General features: G+C 36.6%; 1 protein-coding gene across 4 annotated transcripts in view; it reads right to left on the bottom strand.

The window, feature by feature from the left end:
- Nucleotides 1-27,546, bottom strand: part of RUNX2 (RUNX family transcription factor 2) — a 234,194-nt gene that overhangs the window by 18,562 nt on the left and 188,086 nt on the right. For 3 of the 4 annotated variants that reach the window (XM_056818340.1, XM_056818342.1, XM_056818341.1), the window contains one exon: nucleotides 13,621-13,794. The exons of the other annotated variant lie outside the window; for it this stretch is intronic. In XM_056818340.1, the coding sequence (XP_056674318.1) occupies nucleotides 13,621-13,794 (174 nt within the window). The remainder of the gene's footprint in view (nucleotides 1-13,620; nucleotides 13,795-27,546) is intronic. 4 annotated transcript variants of the gene reach the window in all.

Below are 27,546 nucleotides of genomic sequence, written 5' to 3'. Positions count from 1 at the left end.
GAGACTTAAGATTCTAGTCATTTTTCTCTTCACCCACCAGGCACCAACCCAATTCAGGTCCTTGTCACCTCTATCCTGGATTGTTAGAACACTCTCCTAACTGGTGTCTCTTCCTCAAGCCTTTCCCCACTCTGATACATCTTCCTAGAGATTTTACTAAAAGGCTAGTGTGGTATTGTCATCTCCACTACTCAATAAGTTTCAATAGCTCCTATTGCCTCTGGGATCAGTATAAGTGCTTCTGTTTGACATTTAAAGCTCTTCACAATGGAGTCATTACTGCCCTCCATGATACAGTCCAGACATACTGGCCTCTGGTCGTTCCTCCCACAACACACTCTCCATTTCCAATCTCTGTGACTTTACACTGGCTATCCCCACATGCCTGCCTCTTCTTTCTCCTAGAATCTCTGGATTCCTTTAAGGTTTAGCTCAAATGTCACATAGGTGACTTCTTTCCCTGTCCCCACAGCAACCAGTGTATTCCTTTCTACATACTCTGGAACTAATTGAATGTGTATAACTTGTATACACAGTTACCTATATAGAAACAAGTTATCCCTCCCATTATAAGTAACTTCCTATGATTGTTTTTCACTTTTCATTCACATCCCCAGTATTTTAATAGTTCAGTCATTCGTGTCTGACTCTTTGTGACTTGGTCTTGGCAAAGACACTGAAGTAGTTCCTTCTCCAGCAGTTTAAGGCAAACAGTGGAAGTGACTTGCTCTGGGTCACACAGCTAATGACTATATGAATTCAGGTCTTCTTGACTCCAGATCAAGAACTCTATCCACTGAGCCACCTAGCTGCCTCCACTTAGGCTATAATAGGCCTTAATGTAGTCCAAGCTCCATCACTAACTGACTGATCTTAGGAAAGTCATTTAACCCCTTTAGCTTTTTTTTTTCTCATCAATAAAGCAAGGAGATAAAGCTAAGTAATCTCTAAGGTCTCTCCTAGAACTAACACTCTAGAAGTTTAACAGTTGAGAGAAACAGGAGAGAGGTGATACTTTTTTTTTTTAATTCCTTTTGGGACAGCCAAGTGGATACAGTGCCAGGCTTGGAGTCAGGAGAATTTGGGTTCAAATCTGGTCTCAGGAACTTCCTAGCTGTGTGGCTCTGAACAAGTCACATAACCCCAATTACCTAGCCCTTACTGCTCTTCTGCCTTGGAACCAATAGAAGTAATTGATTCTAAGATGGAAGGTAAGGGTTTTGGGTTTGTTTGTTTTTTAATGGATTCCTTCTGTTATCAGGAATAGCAACAGAGATGATTTATGAAATTACTCCTTGAAGAAGCCCTTAAAATGAATCATAGTATCCTAGTGTAGTTATAATGTATAAAAAAGGAAAGATTATAATGTTACTGTTAGTAACAAATACCAGAAAGAACTTCATTTTCTTGACTGAAAAACTGGAATTTTCCAGAGGTCATAAAGATAACCACCACAATACATTTTTTTTAAAAAAGACCCATACTCTCCGTCTTAGAATCAATACTAAGTTTTGGTTCCAAGATAGAAGAATGGTAAGAGCTAGGCAATTGGGGATAAGTGGCTTGTCCAGGGTCACACAGCTAGGAATTGTCTGAGGTCACATTTGAACCCAAGATCTCTCATCTCCAGGCCTGGCTCTCTATCTGCTGAGCCACCTCTCACTGCCCCAACCTCAATACATTTCACAGCCAATTTGCCAACCTATTCAAGATGGCTTTAGATTAAAGACTAACAGAAGAAAATGCTTGAACAAAACCATCATAAACTAGATATTGTGGACAAGAAGTGCTACATGAAAAGAATGGTGGAAGAAGAACCCAGTAGTTCACAATAAGAAAGTAACTAGAAAGGGATCAGGAAGAACATAAGGTTTAAACTACCCATATACCAACATGAAGACTAGGAATAAAGAATAAAATGTACTTGAAATCTAAACATAAACTAATTAATATGGTCATAAAGACTTCAAGGAGTCTTGGTGGGGTAAATTCATGGCTAAAAAAATATTGAAAAGATGCCTTTTTCAAAAGAAAACAAACTAATATAATGTGGGCAAGTAATAGCAATCTATAATTTTAAAATATATATCACATGTATATTGAAATGATCAAATATTAGAATAGAAACATGGGGGAAGCATTTGGGTTAGGCTCAAATAAGAAAGAAAAATGAGATTGTTGTGAATATGATATAGATGACTTAGAAAGAGGATATGGATTATAATTTTCTAATACAGATTACAAAAATGAAATGAGAGCAAGTTATAATAGTTATGAGAATTTCTACTGTCAAAATATTTGCAAGGAGACAGACAAGCATGATCTAGATCACAAAACCTTGACTTTGGAGTCATAAACATCTGGGATAAAAATCCCATCTCTGACATTTACTAGGACTCTAAGCAAATTTTTTTAAAACCCTTACCTTCCATCTTGGAGTCAATACTGTGTATTGCCCAGGGTCACACAGCTGGGAAGTGTCTGAGGCCAGATTTGAACCTAGGACCTCCCGTCTCTAGGTCTGGCTCTCAGTCCACTGAGCTACCCAGCTGCCCCTCTAAGCAAATTTTTTTGTCTCTCCAAATCTTATTTTCCTCATTGGTAAAAATAAGGATAATGATAAAATAGCACCTACATCAAAAGGTACATATATAAAGTACTTTCTAAAACTTAGAATATTATATGAAGGTCAGCTACTTTTATGCTGAAAGAATATCTGATAAATGCTTAACCTTCTTTACCCACAATTTCATTACTCTGAAAACTGAAAAAGGAAGAAAAGGAACTGCTACTCTGGACTTAATTTTGAACAACAAAACTACTGGGAATAGAATTGAGCCTTTTGAATTTTATGAAGTATTGAATAACACATTGTGAACATAACATTAATTTGAAACCAATACTTATGTTTAGTTCATACCACGTAAAATGTTGTTATTGGTTAGCCAGCTGTGCCAGATATATTTTGACAGTCAAACATAACTTTAGACTCTATTAAAAACTTCAGGGTAAAAGTTAGAGATGAGAAGAATTATTTAGTTGGTAGCTGCATAGTTACATGGTGTGATCCCTACTAACCACAGAAGTGTAGCAAAAGTATATCTAGTTGGACTATCTTCAACTCAACTACAACAAAAAAGAGTCGGAGTAGAAAAAAGGAAATACCAGCACTGTACTCAATATAAAGTTGGTTCCATAATTCTCACTCACTTCTGTATTTCAAAGACCCCCAAGGCCCCAGATGCAAAATAGAATCCTGGAAGACTTTGTGGAAGTGAATTGTTGTTTGGGATGGATGGCTCTGAAACTCCTTAGGGAATATTTCCTGGATTTAATGCATTTTAAGAGCTTTCTAGCTCTTGAAAAGTTTAAGGGAAGGGCAAGAATTTTCTTTAGAAAACGTAGGCTTCATGTAAGGGAAAACTTCCTTTTAACTGAGCTATCCCAAAGTGGAAGATCTTGTCTTTGGAGATAGTGGGTACCTTCTCTCTGGAGCTATTGAAGCAAAGATTAGAAGACTTCTGATCATGTATGTCACATGGAGATTTCTTTTGGGTTGTATGGATTAGACTAGGTGGCTACTGCAGTCTCTTCCAACTCTGAAATTCTGTGAAGTGCTAATTAGAAAAATGGTACTGTTAAGAACCATGGAAGAAAATGACTGTTATTATGGAGTTAAAAGAAGAGAATACTGAGTTTGCTAATAAAATGGAAGCAGTGTAATGTGAAAAGAGAACTGGCCTTGGAGTAAAAGAATGTGTTCAAACCTCTTCTGTCATATATAATATGTGTATGACTTCAGAAAAATCATTTGATCTCTCTGAGTCTCGGTTTCTCCTTCTGCAAAAGAAAGGGGCTGCACTAAAAAATCCCCTATGGTACTGTCCAGTTCTGATAGTCTTATGGTTCTATGAACCCTCTATATTTTAGGGAAGCATTTTTCAAATTTCAGAGAAAAGGTTAGGCATGATATCATGGTCCAAGACTTTCAAAAAAGGGAAGAGAAATGAGACTTTCAAAAAACCACAAAATTTCATCAACACAATAACAAATTATCTCTATGAGGAAGAGATAAGAGAGGCTTTTAAAGAAATCATTGTAACTACACTGGAAGCTTGTGATGAGGTCAGGTTTAAAGTAGGCCTATTCACAGTAAGAATGGAGGGGTACATAACCACGGAGTAATAATGAATGAGCTAGGAAGAATGGAAGAGATTAGTTCTGCTTAGAAGCTAGATGATACCAGAACCTTGAAGGACAGGTCGATTTCGATAGATAGATAGACAGACAGACAGACAGACAGACAGACAGACAGACAGACAGACAGAAAAGGAATGAATAAAGGCAAAGAGGCATTAAAAAAATAAAGGGGACTTTTCCAAAGATGACAAGTAATACAGTCTAGTTGGAACCACATGACAAGGAGTAGTATGAAATACATCTACAGAGAAAATATGGAACAATATTTTGAGAGAGCCTTCAGTGAAGGGCTTAAGAAGTTGAACTTTTTCAGTGGACAGTAAAGCCTTTACAGCTTTTTGAGTAGGGCAGTGATGTTGGCAGAGTTCTTCATAAGTCAGATTATAGGAATTGTGTTACTGATTCCATATCTGTAACATCATTTTCTCATCTGTTCCTTCTTCTCCATTCCCACTACCACCACCTTACTATAGCCTTTCATTTTTTGCAATGGCCCCTTTACATGTATGTCTTCTGACAAAACATGACTCTTCCCCATTCTAATCCACCCTTCATGCCACTGCCAAAAAATACATTTTAGCTAAACTGTGTATCTCCCTCCAACATGAAGTATTAGCCTCTGAATACAGTGGACTGCTAATATTTATTGAATTTCTTGTTAAAGATTTGGAAATATCTCAGTTGTCTGGAACAACGGGCTCAAATCCACAAGATAAGATATTAAGGAGAAATGTATTATCTTGCACTCAGAGACCAAAAATAAACTAGATCGATCTCAGTCTCAGAGATTAGGTGATAAAACAAATTTCTCTCATTTTGGCAAACAGACTAGGATCTAAGGATATAGAATTCGATATAGGCAGTCACTTTGTTGAGTGGGTTTTATTAAACCATTTTATTTTTGTTAAAGGCTTCAAGGAAAAGCAGAAATGACTTTGTTTTTTCCTAGACCCTGACTTTCTGTTTTAGAACCAATACAAAGACAGAAGAGCTATAAGGGCTATGTAACTGGAGTTAAGAGACTTGCCCAGGGTTGACATAGCTAGGAAGTGACCCAGACCAACTACAGGCCTGGTTTTCTATTCACTATTTCTATTCACTGAGCCACCTAGCTACCCCCATGACTATAGTTTTTAAAGAGACAAAAACAATTTTAAAAAATTAATCTGAACAGGTATAAGATGAAAAAAAAGGCTAAAATTAACAACAGTTCATAGATAACCCAGGAGTTTCCATTGATATCAATACAAGTCTACTGCCAAAAAAAATTTATTTTCCATTAACAAAAAATGTAATGATGATATATAACTATAAATAATCTAATAAGTAAAAAATAAGTGGTTCTACTGTCTTCTGTCCAGATCAGACCACATATGGAATTCTCTGTCTAGGTCTGAGTATCATATTTTAGGAAAGACATCAACAAGGAGTACATTGGAACATTGCCAGGAAGGCAAAGAGTTTGGAAACCCTATCATATGAGGAACAGTTGGCAGAACAGGAAATAATTAGTCAGAAAAAAAGAAGTCACTATATAGGGCAGTAATGGCGAACCTTTTAGAGACCAAGTGCCCAAACTGCAACCCTCACATTGCATGTGAGCCCTTTGTCTTACCCTAGACAGGGAAGGGAGGAAGTGCTTCCACTGAGCTGCTGGACAGAGGGGCAGATGATGGAAGGAATGTCCTCAGGCTCATGTGGAGAGGAGGAAGGGAGCAGTCCCCTCCCTCCAGCACACTCCAGCATGAATGCCATAGGCTCGCCAACACAGCTACAGGGTATTTTAGGGAAGAGGAAAATGATTGAGAATGTGATTGATGCTACTTTTAAATAGTCTTTATTTATCTTTGTAACTCTCTAAGTATCTATCATAATTCTTTAGATATAGAAAGTGCTTAATAAAAGTTTATGGAATCAGATTAATCAATTAGCATGCATTTATGAAGGGACTACTGTATGCCAAACTTCATGCAAGGAATAGGGGTTACAAAGACCAAAATGGAATCACTCTTGTTCTCAGAGAGTTGACATTCTATTGGCAGATACAAGACATACATAGGTAGTGTATACAGGACAAATACAAAATAAATATGAAGTACTTTTGGAAGGGAAGGCACTAGCAACTGAGGGCACTCAGGAAAGGCTTCATATCTACAAGGTTATTGAGCTGAGTTTTAAAAGAAGTAAGGGATTCTACAAGGCAAAGATGGGGAAAGGGTTCATTACAGGAATTAGGGACAACTAATACAAAGCCATAAGATATGAAGCCAGAAGATATGAAGAGATGAGCAGAGGGATTAGACTTAATCTCCTGATGTAGTTAATTCCAAAGGGCAAAATTAGATCAAGTGGATAGGAGTTATAAGGCAGTAGATGTAGGCTCGATATATATAAGGAAGAATATCATAAAAATTACAGCTATTAAAAATGGAATAAGCCACATTGTGATATAGTGAGATCTCCATCACCTGTAGCAATAGAGCAAAACCTGGATGACCACCTGCCTAGGATAGCCTATAAGTCTCTTTTAACTAATTGATTCTATGATTCATTTTTAGAGCTTCCTGGCCTGTCTCCTCCCTTGTGAACATACATCTTAAATGGCTATTATCCAACATTCTTTCATGTTTTTCTTTCTGAAGGCAGGACAGGTGGATGACTGAGATCACTCCTGAACTAAAGAATACATAGATGAAAATTCATCAGTCCCTTGGCCTTAAGCCTAGAAACTCCTTTGAATATTTCTCAGATTCCCATCACTGATCTTCCACAGTTATTCCCACAAGGAGATAGCTTCAAGATCAATTAGGTGGCACAGTGGATAGAGTATATAACTTAGAATACAGAAAACCTGAGTTCAGATCTTGCCTCAAACACTTTCTCCCTTTCCACTCAGTTTCCTCATCTGTAAAATGGATATAATAATAGCATCTACCTCCCAGTTTCTTTTGAAGGTCAAATGCAATAAATAATATTTATAAAACACCATCCAATCCTTAAAACTATATAAATGTGTTTTCTTATTCTTCTTATAGTTTTCATCATCATCATTATGTAAGACTCTTTTTCCAAACTTTTATTCCATGGGAACAGAATTCTAATTTGAGCTTTGCCATTCTTTTCTTTGGTCATGTCACTCCCCCCTATAAAATGAATTCCCTTCTCCCCTTACCAAACCTCTGATTATTGAAATTCAACTAAATTTAAATTATTCAGTAAGCCCTACTACAAGCAAGACCCTAATCACTACAGTTTTACACACACACACACACACACACACACACACACACACACACACACACACCAGTTACTGCTCCTAAAGGCCTCATATTTTATCAGAAGAAGACATGTATACAGATTAATACAAGATATTAACAAATCAGAGGCAAGGGGGGATACAAATAAAAAGGCTCCATGGAAGAAGTGATACCTCAGCTAAACCTCGAAGAAAAATGGATAATCTAAAAGGGGGAAGCACATTCCAGGCAAATAAGACCACCTATGCAAAGATATGGAGATGAGAGGCATCAAGTTCAGGAAACAGCTAATAGTTTTGTTTGGATGGAATGTAAAGTGTATAGAAAAGAAGACATATGAAATTAGTTTGGAAACTATATGAAAGCCAGATTTTGGAAGGCTTTGAGCACAAGTGCAAGAGGTTTGCATTTTATCTTCAAGGCAATAGGCATCTACTGATGATTTTTGAGCAGGGGAATTACATTGTCAGTCTTTTACTTCAAGACCAATTCAGGCCTCATCTTGGTCCCCCTAGTTAGTATACAAATTATCTCTCCTTTCTTGAGTTTCTTTTAGCACTCTTCTTTATACTTCCTGACTAAATAATATTATATTTATCTGTGTATATATCTTATCTCTTCTATCAAACTATAAGCCCATTCAGGGTAAGGATTATGCCTTCTTTCAGCATTTAGTACAGAGCCTTATATGTAGGAGGCACTTAAATATTTGTTGAATAAAACAGCTACCAATTTAAAGAGGATTTCAGTAATTTCCAAGTGATCCCTGAAATTCACAAAATGAGAATTATACTATTAATACATGAAACTGACAGCTCCCTAGCAAAATCTAACACCTCATATATAAACAAACTTATATCTGGTAATGGTTATCTTATCTTCTTGGATTTTTATATATTTATATATATTCACAAATATGAGAAAGCATATGAACATAGTCCAGAAAGACCTTCAATTGGCAATCTTGAAATTAAGCATCAGTAAACCCTGTAAAAATTAGGACACTGTATTGGGATGACATGCCACATTTTCCCCATCTGAGATGAAGTCTTTTACATAGTATAATTTGCTTAAAATTATTCTCTTCTTCTAAGCTCTCTGGCTATTGTCCAATTTTCTCAGTGACATAGGAAAGGGAATAAAAAAGGGAAGGGAGTCCCCAAGAACCTAGTAAAGGGGCAAAAACTATGACATGAGAAAAGACAAAAAGAAAACACAAATGGGATAGGGATATAAAGGTCTGCTGGACACAAGCTAAAAATTGGGATCTTTTCATTTTTCTCTGTGCCTAATGAAGACTAATAAGTATTCATGTGAGATGTTTCTTCTTATCATATATTAATATTAACCACACAACCACAAAATATAATTGATTATAAAATACCAAAGACATGATTTCTGCCTTTAAGATATTTATTATTCTTAGTATGTTGCTTTATTTACTTTTCTTAAATATAGTCTATTTTAATAAGAAGGAAATTAACTCCTGGAGAAGAAAGGAGAGAAGCTAAAGGAGATTCCTTTAGGCAACAAGCCTGTAGATGTTAATAAAAGGTTAAACTAAGAAAGGCATGTTTTACTATCAGCAGCTCCATAAATCTTCACACAGTGTCCTACAGGGAGTTTAATTCTTCAGAACATTAGGCATTGAATTTCCATTTTCCACTCAACTACCAAACTGATTATGTCTAAACTTCAAGTCTGACCACAATGCTCCCCTACTGAAAAAAGTGTCAGCTGCTCTGCTCTCTTTTGACTCTAGGATAAATGATGATGGCCTCTGTTTCCTAAATTGATGCGTGTGACCCTGCTTCATGCACCCTCTGTTTCAGCCATATTGACCCAATTGCTCTCCTTTCACTTAGAGCTGAATCTCTAGTCTCTTTGCCCAGGATGTGTCACATTGCTGAACTGTTCTCCCTCCTCGTGTTGGCCTCTTGGAATTTCTAGCTCCTTTCAGGGCCTCCCCTATGCCTTTCGCTGTTCGTGCTCTTCCTGACAAAATTACTTTGCATTTCCCCCCACATTTGCTTATTTGTGTACATGTATCCTGCTCCCCACTCTCCACTAGAAAGTAAGTTCTTTGAGGGTAAGGTTGGGTTACAATCTACTCTGGTTTTATCTCTCTATCTCCAGGGCCTAGCCCAGTGGCTGGCACTTAATAAATGCTTTCTTAATTGCCTTAACACTCCACATCCTGTGTTGCAACATAAATATGAAATATTTCCTATCCTCTAGATTATTTTGCCTCTCCCTATAGACAGGGCACCAATAGTAACTTCTCTGAGACAAAGGATTTTTAACTAGGAATTTATGAACTATTGGAGTTTATATATACATCTGTTGATATGTAGATACACACACATACACACACTTATCACTGTATCTCAGTATAAATAGCTTCCTTTGAAATGCTCTGTTTTCTGCATCTAAAAACATTGTTCTGAGAGGGTTTCACCAGACAGATCCATGGCACCAAAAAAACAAAAAAGCAAGCCTTCAAAATCACTGCCTTAGGAAGACTTGGCTCGATTTAGCACATATGCCCCCTCTACTTCCCCCTCCCATAGACAGTAGCAAATTAACCTGGCTTTTCATTTTCAAAGATCTAAACAAATGAAAGATATTTTCTTAAGCTCTGGAGGTGTAAATTCAGCAGTAGCAAAGGGAAAAACGTTTCAAACAAGTTGCCTCTGGATGCTGTGACTTCAGCTCCTGTGTCACAGATTGTCTCTAGATGGGTGGCACACAGCTGGGACAGAGCATGAGACCCCACTTAACTCCCATATTCTGCCTCCTTCAGTGGCAGAGCTGGGATTCTCCTAACTCTCTCACTGACCATGTTCCTCTAAGTCTCGCTTCTGGCTCTCCCTGAGACACTAATCCTCTTACTGGATTCATTTATTTTCCCCCTTTGTTTCCCATTAAAGAATCGTGTGATCACTCCTCACATGAATAGGACAGTAATCTGAGACACAAGCAATCCAGCTGGGCTTTCCCATTTCTGAAAAGATTAAGCTCATAAATGTTTCAGTACAAACCCAGCAGACCCAGCTCAACACATACAGGGTCTAATCTGGTGGCGTTCTTCTCTAGATGCTCCTTGCTGTCTCTTGCACATGACACTATCTCCTTCCCAACTCCAAACATCTTCACTGAGTGCCCTCGAAGCCTGGAATTCTCTTCCTCCACATTGTGGCCTCCTGATTTCCTTCTGTTCCCAGCTAAAATTCTATATACTTCAAGGAGCCTTTCCTGATCCCCATTAACGCTAGAGCCTTCTCTCCTTGAGTATAGCTCCAATTCATCCTGCCTATTGCTCATTTGTACCTAGCTGTTTGCCTGTTGTCTCCCCCATAAGACTCTAAGCTTCTTGAAAGTGGGACCTGTATCTGCCTTTCTTTGCCTTTCCAAAGCATAGCACAAGTTTCTGTTGCCACAACCATGGACTGCTGATATTTCCAGCAAGAAAGGGAATGGCAGACTAAGACTGACTTTAAGGGTTTTCATTATTCTTGTCCCCAGAATTCCCCTTTACTTCCATCCCTGGAAAAATTAAAAGTAGTTCTTACTCACATACGGTTCCCTGATGTATTAAGAAAGTCTATGACTCTTCAGAATTTCCAACTCTGAACAAAGAATTTTCTTAACCCCACACAAAATAGAATTGAAGATCTGGGTTTGAATCCTTCTTCAGATTCTTATTTATTAGTTGTATGACTCTGGGTAAACACCGTGCCTCATTTTCCCCATATGTAAAGTGAGGATAATAAATCACACAGGATTATTGTACAGTACAATATTTCATTCAAATGAAATAATGCATATTAAATGCTTTCTAAATTTTAAAGTACTATAAAAGCAACATTGGGCCTTATGTAAGGCATAGCTACTTCTGGTCAGTAGCAACTCATTTCCTAATTACTGTATCTAACCATGTGCTGAAGTTTATTTGGCTGATGGTGAATAAGTGTCTAATGTATCAAAAAAATACTGTAATACTGATGATGAAGATGATGATGATGATGATGATGATAAAGAGAACTAGCAGAGAAAATTACAATAATGTAGAAAAAGGATTCCCACTATTCTGTCTATAATTTTCAATGAAGATCAGCTTACATCTTAGTACTTTTATTGAACTACAAAAATCAATAACTTCATTCATCTGTTCTACAGCCCACAGACTAATAGCAGGATAAGAACTTGTCCCAGAACCATTTCTATGTGAACACCATCGATAGATGGGAGGAACAATTTTTAATAATAATGACAAAATTAATCATAATAACATCAATTATTATTTCATGCACAAAATACTTTAGAAACGTTTATGCACTATCTGTAATCTATACAAGACATATATCATTCTTTGGGACTCAAGTATAGAACATATAGTAATAAGGGAGTACCAATAAGTAACTTAATTAATTAGGATACTATTTATTCCTATTATTATCCTATTGCCAATGTTTGACTCTTACCTTCCACAAAACCCACAATATCTATAACTGAAAACATCTAAATTTCACAAGGGAACAAGAATTTCATTTCTAAAATTTTGAAATGTCTTTTAAAAATAATATTTGTTTATGGGATAACTTTCTGGGAGGAGATAGAGAAGAGGAAGGGATTTGGGAGAAAACTATATGAAGCAAAAAACAAAAAACATCAATAAAAACTTATTTCAAATATTTTCAGGAAGAACATTTGTTTAGTCAATATTCAGACATACTAACAGCTATAACAGAGGCCTGTGGGCTTTCTGAAATTAATATTTAAGTATATCATTTGCTAATAGTATTAATTTATGACTTTACTCATTGTTTTTCCTCACTTCCAGCTTTAGACTCTCTATTATTTAGCTGATATATATCCACATACATACATGTATACTTACTATACATGTGCATATGTCCAAATATTATACTTAAATGCCTACACGTACATATATATGTCCACATGTATGTACAAAATTCATGTTATCTGTTTTTAAAAGTGAACCATACACTGAAACTTTTGAAACACTCTGTTTAAGAAATGAAAGTTGGAAATAAACTTAGTATTTTAAGTAAACATCTAAAAAACAGCTAAAGATATTCATCTAACAGAAGTAAGCAAGACAGTTTAGATGAAGACAAACAATGGTATTCTAAGATCTTTAAAAGAACTTTGGTCAGAGAACTGGCTACTTGAAATAATACTTCTTTAGGTTTTCTTATTTTATGGTTCCATTTAGGTTATTTTATATTACTATGCAAGTATGTGAAATATGTACATATAAAGCGTATGTAAATATAATACAATAGAATATATAAAATGATGTCAATCAATGAGGTGATCACTAGGAACCCTTCCAGCTCTCAAGTTCTGTTATCTAGGAATTTTAGGCACAAAATATCCTGATTCATTATAACATGAACTTGTTGCCAGACTGTCTTGAAAAAAGTGTTAGCATTTAAAAAAAAAAAAGAGGCAAGGGGAAGAAAAAGTTGGGGGCCATAATGAACCAAATGATAAATATTATTCTGTAGTGTAGTACTGTTATTCATTCTTTTTAAAGCAAGTAGAATACTGGAATGTATAAACAGAAGTGTAGCGTGCAGACCTCAAGCTAAATATGAATCAGTGGTTAATTCTATCTGCCCAATCAAGCAGGCAATAACTTTGCATTAAAACTACCAAAGAAAGGTTCCTGTTAGCCCTTAGGCCTTTTACAAGGGGACTTCATTGAATGGTTAAACATTTGCATGAAATTTAAGCTGAAACTTGAACTAGTAAAACTGATTTCCTAATGGTGAGTGTCTGATACTCCCTCCAGCATTCCCCAGACAAGATGAAGACATTTATAGAATAAACATTCTTCCCAACCATGTATTTACTGTCATTCTATCACTGTAAAGTTTTGTGTTACTAAGAGTAAGGTGTTATTTGGTATTTCACCAAACTTCTAAACCAATCGGCTACATATCAGTGTGCACATAGACCCTAAAAGTCAATATCATCAAGCCTATTTATTGATCTTCAGAATAATAAACTATATAATAGCTCCAGGAACTTTGTTTTGTGAATTCATCTTTGGTAGACCCATTGCCCCATGCCTACCATTTGCTACCCCAGGCCTGCCATTTTCTAATAAGTCAAACCTCTGGTTCTTTCTTACCTGTAATCTGACTCTGTCCTTGTGGATTAAAAGGACTTGGTGTAGAGTTCAGGGAGGGCCGTGGGTTCTGAGTCGGGACACCTACTCTCATACTGGGATGAGGAATGCGCCCTAAATCACTGAGGCGTTCAGAGAACAAACTAGGTTTAGAGTCATCAAGCTTCTGTCTGTGCCCTGGAAATAGCAAATCATAAAATAAAAGCATTATTAATATAGCTGAACAATTGATCATACCAAATATATATGTGTGTATAATATAAATATAAATGTTTAAGAACTATTAATAATGATATTTAATATTTATGTGATTGTATAAGACCTCCAATCTAAGATTTGTTTATAAGCATTATGACAAGTAATACTATTCCCATTCTGTAGATAATGAAAATTAACTTCATGGAGGGAAACCAATTTTCCCAAGTCACAGAGTTTATTCAAGAGTAGAAATGCTATGATAACCATCTTGCACAAGTACTCAGTGAATGAGACCATACTCTCCCTTTACTGAAAGAGCCAGAAATAAGATTTGTACGTGTTAGGGTTTTTTTTTTCACCTTAAACTGTATTTTTGTCTGTCTTTTCTTATAATAGCTGTTGTTTTTAAAGAAAACAGGAAATGGGGAGAGCTAGGTGGTACACTGAAAAGAGCAACAGACCTGCAGTCAAGACGGCCTGGGTTCTGGCTTCAGACACTTCCTAGCAGTGTGACCCTGGACAAGTCACTTAACACCATTTGCCTAGCCTTTGCCTTTATATCTTAGAGTTGTTACTAAGACAGAAAGTAAGGGTATTTAAAAAAAGAAGACAAAGAAGAGAGGAAATTATGACTAAAGGCCCTCTGCATGTGAAAAATTCTGTTCCCAGCAGGAGCAAGTAATGATGACCATAATATCTAAGAACAATTTTTCAGAAGAATGGTCATTTTTTTTATGTTACTTTTTCCATCACCACTAAAAATCTTTTCCAAAGGACTGAAATACCAAAGTGGGGTCCTTTCATGGGGGGAAAAAACAGACATTTCACAGAACTATAAATTTAGAGCTTGAAGGAATTTTTGGAATCATAAATTCCAACATTTTCATTCTACAAACAAGGAAACTGAGACCAGAGGGTCAAGTGATTGGTCCAAGATTATACAGAGTCAGTGGCAGAGCTGAGAGTTCAGCCCAGGTTCTCTGACTCTACATCCAGTGATCTTTCCACTGTACTGTCAAGCAAGGAACCACGGAGGTCTCAAGGCAAATCAGTACCCTCTCTGATATACTTCAGACTCAAATCAAATAGTATCTTACCAAATATGTGCAAAGGTGATTTTTTTGGGGGCTTCTTTCATGTTCCAGCTAAAATTCCACCTTCTATAAGAAGGCTTTCTCAATCCCCCTTAATGCTAGGGCTTTCCTTTTGTTGATTATCTCTTACTTATGCTTTATATATCTTGTAAGCACATAGTTGTTTACATATTGTCTCCTCCATTAGACTGTGAGCTCCTTAAGAGTGAAGACTGTGTTTTTTGCCTTTGTTTGTGCCCACAGCATTTAGCACAGTGCCTGGGACATAGGAGATGTTAATAAATGGCTACTGGCTTGATTTCACATGTAGCATTCACACTGTGTTCTGATGAACCCAAGTAAAAATAGCTAGCAAAGGTACTTTGGGTACATTTGGGGGGAGGGATACCAAGAATTTGGTGGGGAGGTCTATGAAGGAGAGGATTTGTGTATGTGTGTGTGTGTGAGTTTCCATCTCTCTAAGTAGTCTATCTAAACTAAGACCCGAGAGAATTTTGATGGTCTATAAATTAATATGTCTCTATGTCATCAAGTCCAAAAAGAACACAAATAAAGTTTAGAGAAGACTCTAAGGATGAGTTTTGTGCAACTGTGGCATTAAAAAAAAACAGCAAGGAGTCCCAGTAAGCCACAAGCTAAATATGAGTCTATAGTATGGTGCTATTGTTTAAAAAACAAGTAGGATGTTTGGATATATAAATAGAAGGATGTCATGCAATTCTCCCACAGCAGTCTGTATTGGTAAGACCTGTGCTAGGAAATAATGTCCAGTCCAAACTGGACTGGGGCCCTGACAATGTTTTCTGTAAAATATGAAGAATTTGAATAGGGTTCAAAAGAGAGCAACCAAAAGGATTAAAGGATTAGGAATTTATTCTATGAAGGAAAGCTAAAAAGTTTAGATAATTTGCCTTAAGGGAAGGAAGGTTAAAGGGGGGGATTAATTTGCCTTTAGGCACAGACAGAAATATTGTCCAGGAGATGGTAGCTAGCAGTAACTGAATTCCACTGACACTGAGCACAGCACGAGGGAGATGGCTGAGACCCCATTAAGACAGAGTTAAGTTGAACATTTGAATTTCCCAACTATAAGTTGTCTCCAGAAGACAAATTCCTTATTTTATTTGCCCCAAAATGTCTTTTCCTGTCTCCTTATTCATTGACTATACAGCCCAAAGAAAACAGACAGGAAGCCAAGACACGGTAACATGAGTGTAGCTGTCTCCACAGTCAAGCTTGTTCCAACGAGGTCCATTAGCTGAAATGTGCCCCACCACCCACTTCCTGTCAGTACAAGCTTTAAGCGTCTGGTACAACACCAGGATTGAACCTGAAAGAATCAAGGACAGAGGGAAAGTCTAATTCAAACAGGTGGGAGTTTTTTTCTGACTTTCTTATCCCTTTCTCCTACTTATATGTAGATCCTAAGCACAAAAAAGAATGTCAAGAAACTATCTAGACCAATTCCTTGCCTTATTAGCCTCATTTTAATAGATAGGCCCCAAGAGATTATGTGACTTGTTTGAAATAGTAGAATTAGGACTAATCCCTCTAGTCTACACTTCTTGGGGCAGTTCTCTTTCCACCATGTCTCTCAAATTTGGACATACTATCTCCTACCAGTTTCCTCTCCTATCCCTTCCAGAAGACTGTAACCATTTGTGACCACACTACAAAAGGAGTTTCCCCAAGACCTGGCTAGACTGAGTATACAAGACAAGAAGAGAAGCTATATAGCAAGTAGTCAGTTACAGAGTTAAATGTTTCCTTTGTTTTCCGAAAATGAAGGTCTTCCTTTGTAACTGAGCTGACCGAGTGAATGTCTTCAAAACCCTTAACCAAAATGTCATATGGGTCCCACTTGTGCTGCTAAATCACCATAATGCTGTTATAATATTATGTATTTTGTTTCTTTAGGGCAGAGGCTATATCTTACTTATCTTTGCATTTTCCTCACCTCCTAGCATGGTATGTTGCATCTAATATATATGTAATAAATAATTTTTAAATGTATATGTTCCTCCAAAAATTAGTCCTGTCAATGAGGAATTGTTACAGCTTAAAGATTGGAGCTCATGAACTGTGACAAAAAGTCTATAAATGCTTTCGGAGAATTCCTAAGATGTATACTTAGGAAATTATTTAAGGGACAGTTCCTATGCGATTGTTTTAAATCCCATGATGGTTAGGAACTCTAACTTAACTGTCTTTATTATTTCCAGTATAGTATCTGGAACAGTGTAGTAAGAATACAGGGACAGCTTAATGAAGGTTCAAGTGAAATAAGGACTGATTAGAGGCTAAGCAAAAAATGCTGATCTCTCAAAGTCTCTTTTTCTGTCTCATGACTTTGTATGAAAAATAAAGCCATGAGTTTATCAGAAACATACTGAATTTGGTCTTTGCTTTTGATTGCTGTTTCACTGGTTTGTCCCAGTAGCTGCATAAGTAGTGAATTCAATGCACTAGCCTAGAAACATATTTATGTTGTCTCTTAACCTTGTGCTGCAGGGATCAACAGTACAAGAAAGACTGAAGGACTGGGCGAGGCACAGTGGAAATTTTGAGAACAGGTGAAAATTTAAAGAACCTAAAAGATCTTTTAGAAATTATTTTTCCAGGCTTTGTTACCAAGTCTTTCCAGACACCACTGAGCAGCTGCAGGAACATACATTTCTTTTTTTGGAGACCAGAAAAAATAAAAATAAAAAACAAGCAGGCTGTCCCCTTCCTAACCCTGTCTAATTGTTGTGTTACAAGGAGGAGCCAAAGGAGGATAGGTGCCTCATCTTTCATCCATGACAAAATAAAACCTCTAACAACAAACCACATTAGAGTAACACTGAGTGATGAGCCAGGAGAATGAGATGTGCTTATGTCTTGGGCGGCCAACTAGCTTCCCTAGAGGACTGGAACCAAGACTACAAAAGGCCAATTTACTTGAGTCTGGAGACAGTGCACTTTGCCATGCAGGGAGACCTTAAGAATGGTATTCAGACACCAAAAGAAAATAAATTCCTAACAGAACTGAAAGAAGAATGGAAAAAATATGTGCTATATATTCAAAGTTCCTAATCCCCAAATTTTATCTTGATATCAATATCCATCTTGACAGAAAAAATTCCTAGCCCTTAAGAATGAATGAAAGTTATTTATTCTGTCTCAAGCATTCTATTACGTTTTAAACCTCACTGTCCTCCTCCTCCTCCTCCTCCTTACTTTAGGATATTTTGAAGATTTTCTTTATGGACAGACCCATTTGGAAACACCAATGCTCCTAACAAAGGAATTGTACTAGTCAAATTTTGCTAACCCAAAACTTTTCCTGAATGCAAATGTCAAATTTGTTCATCCTAACTCTTTAGTATTACTTTAAAATCATTGAACTAGAAGGGACCTTAGAAAGCATGTAATCTGTCTCTCATATCTTACAAAAAGAGAGCAGATATGTCCAAGGACATATGGCTAGTTAATATCAGGGGCAGAACATAAGTCTTCTCAGTTCCCAAATAGTGTTATTTCATTCCACACAGATCAGGGGTGGCCATCTGAGGTCATCTAATATGGTCCCTGCATTTTACAGTTGAGAAGTCTAAAGTCCATCCAGGGAAACTATTCCTCATACATCATCACACTAGGTAGTGTCTGAAGGGGGATCTGATCCCAGGTCTGATTCCCAAATCAGTGCTCCTTCCATCGGGCCATCCTGCAACCTTCAACATGTGGCTAGTTCATGAAAGGCCAGTATGACTCCTATTGGGTGAAATAATGTTCATAAGCACATTTAAAATAAGGTTAAGTGCCTGGGGGAGAGGTTGAAAGTTTTCAAAAAAAGATTTTTTTCTTCCAAAAGCTGAATATGTTTGACTGAATGCAACTTTTGTTAATTGCCAGGCTCAAAAGAATAAAGAGTTATCAAAAGGTCACTTCAGTCACACATTTACAAGGATGAGAACAGAGGTTCATGAGTAGCTGTTAATTCTGTTTAAGGGACACTGAGTTATTGACTGGTCATTTATTAAAGTCTGCCCTGTCCAGCTCCTTTATTCCTAAAGCAACTTAGAGAACTAGTGGTTTTGAAAAAAGCCAGGCCTATCTGCTACAGAAGCGGACAGTGTAAGTTGCTCTCAACCTCTTCAAGCTTTCAAGGCCTGGCATCTAATTTTATTATGTATTTATTACAGGAATATATCAGCAAAACAATAATACCAAGAGTAGTTGAATAAAGAATCCAATCCAGTTCTACTCAATTTAATCCAACAAGTATGTATTAAGTGCCTATCATGTACAAAGGCACTGTGATCAATGCTGGAGATGCAAAAACAAAATTTAAAGCAATTCTTGTACTCAAGGAGTTTACATTTTATTGAGCAATACAAAATTGACCTAGATAAGTAAGTACAAAATGACTGGAAGAGTAGGAGAACAAACACTATGAAAAAGACCCACACACATATATAATTGCATATGCACAGATATATGTACATATGTGTTTATACATGTATATTTAAATATATATAGAGAGAGTGTGCATTGCCTTCTTGTTTTACTGCAAGATTATAAAACAGTAGCAGCACTGAGTGGTACCGTGTGTGTATATATACACACATAATACATATGTGTATTATATGCTTACATATAAATAAGTGTATATGTATGTATATTGCCTGCGAAACATAAATATGCACATATCTATTACTGCATTTCAATATAATTGATTTTCTTTGTAATCCTCTGCATTTTGTTTTCTGTATTTTAAAAAATATTTTTCTGAGAAAGGCTCCATGTTTCATCAGACTGTCAAAGGAGTCTGTACCACCAAAAAGTTGAATTTTTTCTAGTCCAAGATCACTAGATCAAGAAGCCTTTTACAAACTTGTTGGAAAGTCACATGAGCAGCATCCTCAAGGAAATCAAATGTTCTAAGGAATGAGGAGGGGATGTGTAAAAAGAAACAAAATGTCTTGACTAGCATTAGAAACTGATTGAGTTCATGAATGGCAGTCTTAGAGATCTACCTCATGGTCTTAGTGAGTGTCTCACTACATGCACAAAGGAAGAAAATATTAGTCAGGATACCTTTAATTGTATTTACAAGAAACTGAGAGCAAGCCTTCTTTCCTAAAGTGCACTCAGCAGAATTCTCAGCTCACCCTGGTACAAGAGGATACTGATCTGAAAGGCATTGTTCAAGACACTTCTTACACTGGCATTTAAAAACTGGTTTTAATATATGCCAATCACTGCTGCTACTCTTTTATAATCCCACAGTAATTTATCACAAGAAGGAAATTCTACAAAAATCAAATACATGAATAAATATCTGAATTAGGAAAGCAAATCACTAACAGACTTTATTGACATATAAACAAGACAACAAAATTCAATTCAATATTCATTAAGTCCAGACCATATGTGAGGCACCATACAAGGCACAAGGCATACAAAAGCACACAAAACTCAAGCCCTGCTCTCAAGGAGTTTACAATCCAATTGGGAGAAGAGAGCAGAAATAATACTAATGAGATGGGAGGAGAGGAGGAGAAGATAGGAGAGACAGAGGCAGAGAGATGAAGAGTAAGAGAGAACAAAGAGAAAGGTACAAAGATTTAATCAGGCAATGTGAGGAGAAATCTGAGGAAAGGACAATCACTTTCCTCTGGCAAGGTCAAGGGGCATCAATTCAAGGTTCTTGCAAGACAGGTTGGTGTTAGAAGGATCAGTAATGGCATCATTTTTCAAATTACTTGACACTTCCTGTTTTAAAATCTCATATTGCTTCCACTAGACTTAAGCCAAGCTGGACATCTGGGTGTCTGTAAGCCTCACCCATAGTAGCCCAGTAAATACTTCCCTAAACCAAACCTTCAGCTTGCCCATGAAAGGGCTGGGATAACCTGGAAATATTAGCAAATTTCATTATTACCAATAAAATAGTAGTCTATTGATGGAAGGACAGTTCAAGGCCAAACAGCAGTGCAAAGTGCATAGTTGTACACAAGTCTTATTATTGCTTTTATTTTCCAATTTAATTGGAAATGTGAGTAAAGAAAAGAAATCAGAACTATAATTTTGAATGTGGACCTGAAGAAAATGTTGAGATGGTAATGTAGATGGGAAAATAGCATTTTGTTTTAGTTTTTGAAAAATTCTCAGTAGTAAGAATAGTGTTTGATGCTTAGTAGGCACTTTACAAAGGCTTTTTGAATGAACAGGGCTGGATTTGAAGTGAGAGAACATAGTTTGGGGTTCCAGCCCTTCCACTTAATAGTTGTGTGACTATGAGCAAGTCATTTACCCTCTTTGTGTTACAGTTTCTTTATCTGCAATATGAGTGACTTGATCGACATAGCCTTTTGGGTCCCTTAGTCTAGCTCAATAATCAATGATCCTTATTATGTATATATGTGTACTTGCATATTACAGTACAGACAAGGAAAGGAGATGGCTGGTTTTAATCTGTACCAAATTGCCCCAAAACCGAGCCAGAGTATGAACTTTAGAATATCTTAGAGAAATTCTTTTTGTGTTGATTTTAGGAAAGAATTTGACAGTCCAGAATATATACATAACAACTGTTTAGAGCAAGACATACAAAGTTCAGATGCAAAAACTTAGAGGAGTTCAACCATTCGGGTTTCCGCTCCAAAACTCTGACAACATACTGTACATTCCTAGAAATGTGCCATGCCCTTTAGGGGAGAGAATATTATTGGAGAGGGGAGAAGTGAAACTCCTCATCTGCTTAAGCATTGTGCCCTGCCCCTGCAGTGAGATGACTACATTCTATTAATGTTGAAGTGAAGGTCTGGAAATTACAGACCGGTAAATCTAGCTTCAAAAAAATGAGAAATACTGTGGGTAGAAAGCAATCTTCCCCCATAAAAGCAGTTTTCAAACATCTTGAAGGAAAAAAAGATAGCAGATGGTCTAAGCTATACAACTATCCCATGGGTACTTCATAATTATTGTTTTTTAGTAATTTTTATGATTTTATAGCCTCAAAAGCAATTGCCTTGGCAATTAGCCTATATTTTAGTAATCATTCTTTTTCCAGAATGATGGATTTTGTGGTTTTGATTTTATCCTGGTTCCATGATTTCATCAATGTAGGGAAGTTCCAGTGTGGAATCTCTTTCCACCCACACCAATCACAAACTCCATGCAACTTGGATAGAGAGTTGATTTGATATTGTTAAATGTTTTGCCTAAGGGTCACTCAGCCAGTATGTGTCAGGGGCCACATTTGAACCTAAGTCTTCTTGACTGTAAGGCCAACCTTTTTTTTCAATGAGGCAATTCATAAGAACCCATACTGTTCCCTATACTATGGCATGGTAATTAAAAGTGTATGCTTATAATGATTTTTGTTTGCTGTTGGCACAAACCAATCAATAAGTATTTGTTTTTAAAATCCTTACCCTCTGTCTTAAAATCAATATTAAGTATTAGCACCAAGGCAGAAGAACGGTAAGGGATAGGTAACTAGAATTGAGTGGCTTGCCCAGGTTTTCATACAGCTAGGAAAATTTGAACTCGAGTCCTTCCAACTCTGGATCTGGCTCTCTACTAATGGAGCCAACTAGCTGCCCCATCTAGTATTTGCATATAAATAATATATAATATATCATCATACAAATAAGATATACACATATGATATAATAAAGAATACAAAATTTTATGTAATCGCATTATATACTAACAAAATAAAGTGTCAAGTTGTCTGGTATGAACAATTTTGCCCCTGAATAGGAAAAGATAAAAAGGGTAGCCTCTGACTACTTAAAAATTATCATTTGAGAACTTATCCAGATGTGTTTTATAATCACAAAGAGTGTATCTCTCAAATTACTTCCAAAAAGACATTTGATCATGATTATTAAATGTGGCTGCAGATTTGAGTGAAAAACAAAATGAAGAAAGAAGAAAGGAAAAAACTTAATCACAGCAAGTATAGTGATTAAAAAAAAACAGAAATAAAACTTTATCCCTGAAAATTGTCTCATCTTATTATTTTTAATCTTGAGTGCTTGTCTACACAGATTATAAACTGTAAGCTTCTTGAAGGTGGGAACAAGGTTTTAATTAACTTTGTGGCCCTCATACCAACATAGTATCTTAGAATGTTCCATTGCATTTTTGCTTAATTAGTAGACTAGCTAAACATGGGTTATTTTTTTTTTTACATTTACAGCAAAATTCACATTATCTTAGTTCATGGTAGAATTTGGTATTTTCCCTACTTTGTCCATTAAAAGATGAGAAGTTTCTTCCCCCCAAAAAAATGCCATTAGAAAATAATTTCCCACAGTGAGATTGATGAGTCTGCAATGTTCACTGGGAAGGGATGCTGACTCATAATTCTCCTTCAGAGTATACTGCTTGGTTTAGAACAGAATCTATTTCTGGAGTAGGTCAACAAAAATGGACTCAGAAACTCTCATCATTTTTCTGGATCCTAAGACCTTTGATCCTTTGGAAACCAACAGACATACTAAATGATTGGCTTACTTGGTACCAAAAAGACTTAGTCTCATGAATTCAAATAAGGGAGGAGATGAAAAAAGCTCTAGGTCTATCTTGCTTTTTGCTCCAGACAGAGACATAGGAATATAAATCAGTCTCCAGCATTGAATAGTAGCAAGCTGTCTCTTCTCAAACAGCACTCCAAATGGAATCCTATATTAGCAAAAGTATTGATTTCTGAATATTGAAAGAGACAGTGAATAACAGAGGCAAAGACAGAGACTATAAATCTTCAAAAGCCCCTCTTCAGTCCTTCACAACTGTCAAACATGTGAGTCTCAAAGTTCATCAAGGAAGGGGAGGGGAAACAATTTTCACCCAAGAGAGCAGGTTTGGAGACTTTCCAGTCTCTTGGGTAAATATGTAATTATGGGAAGAAAAATATAATCTTACCCAAGAGACATAATTACATGATTAGGCCAAGAACTCCATAGAAAAAAAGGGATTTTTTTCATAATAATTCATGAAGTTGAGAGCTACTTTTATTCAATAGCTACTTCTAATAATTTCCTTGGACATTTTTTTTTCATTAATGGGGATTTTATCACAAAATACACTATTTTATATCAGTGACTGAAGAATTCATTGTCCCTAATTCTCCAGTAGCTGTTTAATTAATATTATCTGTTATATATATTGGTAAATTGAGACTATTAAAGACCCCATGGAAAACATAAGACTTTATAAAGGTAAACAACTAAAAACCCACAATAAATAAATATATAAATGAAGGAGTTGAGAAACTTTCATCTGCCTGTAACTAGAAACAAGTCCCATTAATTTTAGCCCTTGAATAGGAGAAGGAACAACAGGCCTATTCACATCTGGGGCTGACAACTTCCATGTCAGATTTTAGACTGTGTCAAATCCTAAACATCTAAGAAGAAAACTTCTGGAAAAAAGGACAGGGTTATTAAGCTATGCCAATATCAGTCACGCCTCAGGAATAACATTCTGATGATCAGATGCTTGGGTTATATGTACTTTTCCTGAATTAACTGACTCAAGAACTCATCTTGTTGTACTCTAAGTAAAGAGGAAATTCTTAGGGACATTGAGAAAGAAGAGAAGAACAGAAGAAAACAGCGAAAAGAGAAAAAGCAGAGGCGAAACTAGCAAATTCTATTATTGGGACAAAATTCAATTAAGTGCCATATACCCAGATGAATATCCCTGGCACATTTTTTTCTTTCACCTTCTCTCTCCTAACTCAGAACTTCATTTTTCCAACTATATAATGTTATCCATGTCCACTACCTATCCTGGTACCAGGGTATATGACACTACATTTTCCTACTAACTGTTCCCAAATCTAACATGCCTGTTCAAGTTAAACTCCTATCTAGAATAGCAGCTTTTACTGCCCTAAAACTCCATCATTAGAATGCTTTCAGGGTTAAGATGAACCTTTACTATCTTTCAGCCTAGGAGCTCTCAAATTTTTTTGGTATTCAGAAACCTTTGTACTCTTAAAAATTATCAAGGACTGCAAAAAGCTTTTGGTGATATGGGTTGTATCTATTAATGTTTAATATTAGAAATTAACACTGAAATTTTAAAAATATTTATTAATTCATTTTTAAAAGCAATAAAAACCATTGTGCTAAAATTAAAAAGTTTATGAAAAATAACTATATTTTCTAAAACAAAAACAGTGAGAATGGCATTGTTTTACATATTTTTGCAAGTCTCTTTAATGTCTCCTTAACAGAAGACAGCTGTATTCTCATATCTCCTCCTGAAATCAATCTCTTATGATACATTGTTTTGGTTGAAGTATATGAAGGAAATCTAGTCTCACAAAGATATGTGGGTGGAAAACAGAAGAATATTTTAATAAATAAAAAGTATCCTCAAACATCATGAAAATAGTTTTAATCTCAAGATCCCACTAAAAGATCTCAGGACCCCCTAGCCGACCTCACTTAACACTTTGAGAACCACTTATCTAGTCCAACCAATGACTTTTATAAAGAGGGATACTGACATCTGGAAAGTGCAAAGTAGCTTGTTCTAAATCTCAAATCAAGTCAGTAGTAAAGCTAAGATGAAAACTGAGGTTTCTTGATTTCCACTTCTTTCCATTATATCAAGTCTCATCAAAAATAGAAGGAATGGTCCTCCCAATAAAAAATGATGAGAAGGAAAAAATAGAAATTTAGTTTAAAAATTCTTATTACACCCAGTCGATTACCATTTATTTCGATTATCTTCCAATTCACCTAGTTGGAAGGGAATTCGTAGTCATCCATATCAACCTTTACTTGGGCAGGAAACCCCTCCACAACATGTCTAGCACAGGGTCATCTAACTTTTGTTGGGAGATCTTTTGAGGGGAATTATGTTGTCTCTTGGACGAGTCTATTCTACTTTTATCCAGCTCTAATTGTTGGAAAGTTTTTCCTTATGTTAAGTCTAAATTTGTTTCTATAATTTCCACCCACTGCTCCTAGTTTTGCCCTGCGGGGCCAACCAGACTAAGTCTAATCCCTCTTACACATGTCAGTCCTTCATATCTTTGGAGACAGCTATCATATCTCTCTTCCACTTCAATCCCAATCTTATCAAGTCCTTCTCTTTCCTCAGTTAACCATCCTCAGTTCATTCACTTGATCTTCATATGATGTGATCTTGATACTCTTCATCATCTTGGTTGCCCCCTTTTTGATGTTCTCCAATTCATCAGCAATAATGAGGTATTTAGGTGGTACAATGGATAGAGCACTAGGCTTGGAGTCAGGCAGTCCTGACTTTGAATCCTACCTTAGCTACTTAATAGCTATGTGACCCTGGGTAAGTCATTTAACTTCTGATCACCTCAGTTTTCTCAACTGTAAAATGGGGACAATAATAGCATCTCCCACTTATGGTTGTTGTGAGGATCAAATGAAATATCTGTAATATTTTCAGTGCCTGGCAAATAGAAGGCATGAAATAAATGCTTATCCCCTTTCTCCTTCCTCCCTAAAACTCAGAACTATTTGCAATATTTCAAATATGGTGCAACCCAGAAGAGGGTATGGTAGGGCCATCACCTCCCTAGTCCTGAACACCAGGCCTTTCTTAATTGCAGCCTAAGATTGCATTAGCTTTCTCTGCTTCCAAGGAATTAGCGTACACATGTTGCAAATGGCCCTAAAATGGTCCTTGTCATCTCCCTTCCCATCCATGGCCCCCTTTCAAATGTGCTCAAGTTCTGGATCAAACTGAGAGATCTCTTTCTCTCTCTCTGCTTTCTATTCCCCAAATACCTTGGTACAATGCTGTTAAAACATGCATACAGAGTTCCTTGTAAGCTCATACACAGGCACTAGTATGAAGCATAAAGAGAAAGAAAAAAAAACAAATGGTAACTTTTGTTCACCTTTATTTTTCAAGAAGGAATATAAAGCATCACTGTGCATTTGCCAGTAATCCAGCTAACCAGGACTGGCACTAACTACCCTTCAAAGATTCTAAAGACAACCAGCAGACAAATAAAGGCTGTCACGCAGATGCTTGATTTCTAGCTTAATTCCCTCAGTATGCCATCTCTCTGGGCTCTGCTCCTTTTCTCTCAGGATGGCTGCATACACATGTGCAGGTACTTCAAGTAAGGAGAAAATATTACAGGGAGGCACCTGAAACTCGGCAGAAAAAAAAAAGAAGAACCTTTCCTGGCACTTTCAGCAAGGGTATCATCTTTTCCATTTGGCTGTCACTCGAAACAACAGGAAGAAAAAATTTCAAGATAATGAGTAAGGAAAGAGCCAGTCGGCTCCTGAAGCTTGGGCTTATTGCACTGAACAGCGGTAAAGATCATGATGGAAGGGAGAAGAAAAAGAATGAAAAAAGGGGGTTAGAAGAGTCGGGGGGCGGGTTTTCTTGCTTAAACTGGACCCAGTCCAGCTGGCAAGATGAAGTGGTTTTCTTAACGCTTGCGAAACCTGATTACTTTAAAGGAATGAAGAGAAGGAGATGTAAACACAACCATTAAAACAGATTTAAGGTACTTAGTTTTAATCTAGTCTAAGACCTCTCCAATTGTACGCTGCTTTGCAATTCTCTGCTTGCTAGACATCAATAAGGTGCATTCTGGGTTCTTCTAACTAAGAAATATCATCGGCTGAGG

This window comes from Monodelphis domestica, chromosome 2 (assembly GCF_027887165.1).
Source record: "Monodelphis domestica isolate mMonDom1 chromosome 2, mMonDom1.pri, whole genome shotgun sequence".
NCBI lineage: Eukaryota > Metazoa > Chordata > Mammalia > Didelphimorphia > Didelphidae > Monodelphis > Monodelphis domestica.
Note: the sequence above shows the minus strand (reverse complement) of the source record. Positions and strands in the feature narration are given on the sequence as shown.